The following is a 5,177-nucleotide window of genomic DNA, read 5'->3' as shown; positions in this document are numbered from 1 at the left end:
AATCTATAAAGTTCTCTTCAGACTCACCCAACACATACAATGACTCCGAATGCAGGAAGATCACAGGCCAGGGGTGCAGATCTTGTGGATCCAGTGGCATTGTTAGCATCTCAGAGCTGGCGGGGGGTCTCTACGTGGCTCCTCCAGCTCCCAGGGCTCTGGCTGAATCAGGGTAGCTTCATGTGGCTTCTAGTCAGAAATGTTTCTCAGAGAGTGAGGAGAGAGAGATCATGAGTGCCGCCTGCCTTCAAGGAGGAATACAGGAATTCCCAGAATCCTTAGGAGAAGGCCATGCCCATACAGAGGCCTCATTGGCTATGGCCTGATTGATAGCATAGGCTCCACCCCTTCACTGTGAATCCTCAAATTGACACCAGATTACATAGCTACCCCAATTCTCCTAGTCTGGAACCTCCTCCTGAAATCTGCCCAGTCTCTTAGCAACACACAAGCCTCCATGGGCAGGTGGATGCTGCCTGAGCATGACTTGGTTTGGCCAAGAATTTAACGGGTCTCCGTCAAGGAGGCAAGAATCCCATTGTGGAGCCACCACTGCTCCCGATCCAATGCCAGGTAGACAGTGCACATTTTAGAATGACTTTCAAAAGTAGAAGCTATGGTTCAAATATTGATTTTTAAAATTATTATTAACAGGTCCTTCATAGACAGCCTTCTCAACCAGCCAAGGAGAGCTCCCCTCCCAGAGAAGAAGCACCTCCCCCACCGCCTCCGGCCGAAGACAGTTGTGCCAAAAAGCCCAGGTCTCGCACAAAGATCTCCTTGGAAGCCCTGGGAATCCTTCAAAGCTTTATCCATGATGTGGGCCTGTACCCCGACCAGGAAGCCATCCACACGCTTTCGGCTCAGCTGGATCTCCCCAAGCACACCATCATCAAGTTCTTCCAGAACCAGCGGTACCACGTGAAGCATCACGGGAAGCTCAAGGAGCACCTGGGCTCCGCGGTGGACGTGGCCGAGTACAAGGACGAGGAGCTGCTGACAGAGTCGGAGGAGAACGACAGCGAGGAAGGCTCGGAGGAGATGTACAAAGTGGAGGCCGAGGAGGAAACCGCGGAGAAGAGTAAGGCCGCACCCGCTGACGTCGACCAGAGATAATGTGAACTCCCGGCGCAGAGCAATATGCCGATCGGTCCAAGGATTTCTGTTGTAGTTTCTTTTCTTTCAAAAAAAAGAAAAAAAAAATTTTGGCTCTATCTTATTTTTGTCTTTTTTGTGCTGTTTGTTTTGTTTTCCTTGCCCTTGTTTTTGGCCATTTCTTTGTTGTGCAGGACAGACCTGTAGACTGAAGAAGTTCAGTATTTCCGAATCAAACGCCTGCCTTGGCAAAGACCCTCACGTGGTACCCACCACAGACTGGATGGAGTCCGAGACGCGCGCTGCGGCCGCCGACCCCCCCAGGGGCGCTCACAGAGCAGCCCCGGGCCACACCGCGGGACTGTGGAAGGATGCTGCGCGTGTGTATATGTATATGTATATATCTCTATATTTACATATATATATGAAAATTGCATGGGACAGAGAACTTTACAATCTGAAAGAATAGACTGTGAAATGAGTTCTTAAAGCAAAGACTTGTTTATGTATTAAAAACAAACAAACAAAAAACCACTTCATGGTGAGTCGCTTTGGCTTTTTGATAAACTGCGGCCTGCTCTCAGGGCAGGGTGACTATTTTTGAATCCCTATTTATTTTTGATGTTTGTCCCTGATTTTTTTTTTTTAATTTTATGGCTTCCTACCTGGCAGCTTGATGGGTAATTTTTGAGGTATGTATTTAACAAAATAAATTTTACACTGCCAAAAAAAGAAAAAGGAGGGAAAGAGAGACAAAGAAAGAAAAGGGGTGGGGGCAAAATCAGGGCACCTTAGAAAACGATACAAGTGAAATGACTCTTAAAGACACAATGCACACTTAGGAGGAGGCGGCGCGTTCCGTTAATCACCCTCTCCTTCTGGAGCGGTGGATCGAGGCCTTCCGCAGGAGCTCCCGAGGGAGCAGAGTTGAAGCCCCACGCAGACCACGCCTGTCTACGACTGCCGGCGGGGTCCAGCGACCTGGGCAGAGGGATTCATAGTATGAGCCACATTTTGTCGTGAAAGTTACTTACCTGCTCGTCACGGCTTCAAATCTTACAAGTCTATAAGCCTGCTCATTTTTAAATTGTTGGTTCTTGCTGGGATTTCCTTTTTGAAAATTTTTTATTTGCTTTCATAAACAATAGTTCTGTATATTGTTCAGTGCGTGACTGCCCGGTTTTAGGGACTTCCTCTCAAATATCGCTCTGTCCTGTCCTCCCCCAAATGTTTCTCATTTCTGTTTCACTTTGGCCTTCCTCGGCTGTCGGCGTTCTGTCCACGCAGCAAACATTTTCAATCCCTGAGCTCCCAAGCCTGCATCCCTTCGCCTGGGATGGATGGCCTAACACGAACCTGTTTCGGAATCATGGTGCAGCTCCAGGCAATAGAGCATAAGCAAAGCGGTCTCAGTGGAATCACCTACTCGTCCTAATCGGAAACATTTCCCCAGTCCCCTACATAGCAAGTACCTTACATAAAGCAGAACTAATGCTGACTGGCTGTTCAGCAGAAGGAGCATTCAAGCTGCAATCGGCGATAGCTTTCCACCCCTTTCTTAGCTGCTTATCAGAGCCCCCCACAGCATTACTCAGTAGTAACTGCCAGAGGAGACCTCACCTTCAGAACTGGCCTGCGCACCCTGCCCCCCTTCACTCGGAATGGCCAGCAGACAGCCCCACCGGTTCGGATTTTTGTTTTTGTTTCTCGTTGTGTTTTGAGTTGTGCTCTCATGCAACCTTGTCAAAGACCTCATGCAATATCACTTTGAAAGGTATTTTCTGTTTACTACACAAGCATTGTAATATAACTGTTAATACTATTTATATATTTGAAAGGTATAAAAGGTAGGAGTTAAACCCCCCCCCCCCACACACAAAAAACAGAACCTCTATGTGTAGATATTAACTCAGAACTCACACTACACAGGGAGAAGACACGTTGCAATACAAGCTACTTCTAGCTGCTCAGTAACCTCTGGAGTTTTTAAAGGGACATTTTCCTGTACTTTTTCAAATAACAATGTTTAAGAGAAACAGTGGGGGGAGAGGCACCGTGAACACAGCCTCCTCTATGTTTGCAGAAGAGTGGGGGTTTGCCCGTCAGCCCTGGGCCCTCCTTCGCGTCTCTGTAGTATGCTGCAGCTTTAGTCACAAAGGCCCTGGGGCTGCTTCCTGGTCTCTGAGTTACGCTTTCCAAATTGTCTTCTTACACTGTTGCTGAAGGTCACTCTGTATACATAATGGAAACGGATTTTTGCCAAGCTCTTAGGAGGTGGTTCATATATCGGTGGCATCCACATTTGGTATCTTTTACACTTCAACCAAAAATTTATTAGGTATTTTTCAATGCTAAGTCTTGCCTTTTATTTTTTAATTTCACTGCCAAGTTTGCAGTGGTTCTAAGTGAATCTGTGGGCATTTTAGCCTGTGGTCTTGCCAGATCTTTGTGAATTACAATGCATATATGTCTATTTATTCAATATCTGTCATATAGTATCTATTTGGAAGAAGAAACTTTCTCTTGTAGTGCCTCTTGACAAAGCACAATTTTCCGCCTTTTTTTGTGAAATGACAACAACAAAAAAACAAACAAAAACAAATTGTGTTTTATTGCGGTATCAACAATGTGAATAAGGATTAACATATTGTAAATGTTCTTTTTTCCATGTAAATCAACTATCTTTGTTATCACTAAGTGATAATTAATTTTTAACTTATGTGCATTGTTAGGCTGTTAGAATTTTTTGGTTGTCAAAATAAAACACATTCAATAAATATGACTTTGTCAAGTATTTTATTGGGCATTTGCCTTCTTATTTCATTTTGCACATAGAGTGGAACCTAGTTGAGTCTAAGAGAGAGCCCCAGTCTCTTAATTTGGGATCAAGACAGCGGTACCAGTCACCACAGCAGATTGTGTTCTGCCCACGCACCGGTTTGGTTGCACATGTGAGCACATGAGCTGATGTGGGTGACTACATGCCCCCACATGCATGCACATGCTGGAGCTGGAGACTTAGAGAGCTGTGTCTCCAATCGTTTGGTCTCATATGCAAGCAAAGCTCAAAAGCATAACAATATATTGATGGGCTGGCTTCTTTATTTTCCTAGTGAATATTTTCTGTTTATAATTAAAAAACCACAAGTGACTGCGTGTCAGGAAACTTTTGGAGCACATATGCCCGTGGTTAATGGACATAATAAAAGTCTTATATTTAGAGTCAGGGCACCATAATGTGTGCATAGAGGAATGCAGAAAGGATGGATGTATCTGAAAAATGTGTGAAAACGACTTTTTAGAAGTGCTCACAATGGAAAAAATTGCTTCAAAAACAAAAGTTAATAAAGGAAGAATCAAGTGTTTGGCTTCAGAGTTGGCAAAGGGAAAGTAAATGAAGCCGTGATTTCCTTTCCTTTTGATATTGTAAACGCCTTTCTGGTTTTGTTTGTTCTCTTCCATTTGGTTGACAGAAAGATATAACTGCCCTTTCTACCTCAGTTTCCTTTGCCCCACCCCTCATACCACCCAAGATAGTGAACAGCCCAAAGACTATGCAGGTATAGTTTAAGGACCGGTGTGGAAATCAGGCAGGAAGAGAGAAAGACCTAGATCAGGGTTTTCTCCAGACAGATTTGCTTCACGAGTGATCAGAGAGTGCTGGGAATTCAGAGAAGGAAGTAGTTGGGAGGGAGCGTGATCTTAAAGGTGAGTCTGCTAGGATTAGGCTCTGCTGCCGATAATAGAACAAGCCCATAAGGCAACCATGATCTGCGCAAGAGCAGTTGCTCCGTCTCACAGAGAGGAGGGTCCTCTTTACAATGGCTTTCATCAAGGTGTCAGGGACCCACGCTTCGTTCCGTCTGCAGCCTCGCTGTCCTCTTCCGCACCGTTCAACGTGCTTGTACGAGTTCTTGACATCACATCCACTTTCCAGGTACTGGGATGGAAAAGGAATAAAGAAAGGCATAGTCCCGTTTTAAAAACAAAATAGAAATTTCGGAATGCTTACATTTGAATGAAAGGGAGACTGGTAATGATTGTTTCTCGATTGTCCGTTCACGGAAGAGAGGCGGAGACTG

General features: G+C 45.0%; 1 protein-coding gene across 2 annotated transcripts in view; it reads left to right on the top strand.

Moving 5' to 3' along the window:
- The window catches only part of SATB2 (SATB homeobox 2), a 202,055-nt gene extending 198,201 nt beyond the window's left edge, over positions 1-3,854 (top strand). For both annotated transcript variants that reach the window (XM_045297511.1, XM_004701523.2), the window contains one exon: positions 655-3,854. In XM_045297511.1, coding sequence (XP_045153446.1) covers positions 655-1,116 — 462 coding nt within the window. In that variant the 3' untranslated portion in view covers positions 1,117-3,854. The remainder of the gene's footprint in view (positions 1-654) is intronic.
- Positions 3,855-5,177: the final 1,323 nt, after the last annotated feature.

Source organism: Echinops telfairi, unplaced genomic scaffold (genome assembly GCF_000313985.2).
Source record: "Echinops telfairi isolate 266 unplaced genomic scaffold, ASM31398v2 ScPeMD7_3;HRSCAF=10, whole genome shotgun sequence".
Taxonomy (NCBI): Eukaryota; Metazoa; Chordata; class Mammalia; order Afrosoricida; family Tenrecidae; genus Echinops; species Echinops telfairi.
This window is presented reverse-complemented; position numbering and strand designations above follow the sequence as displayed.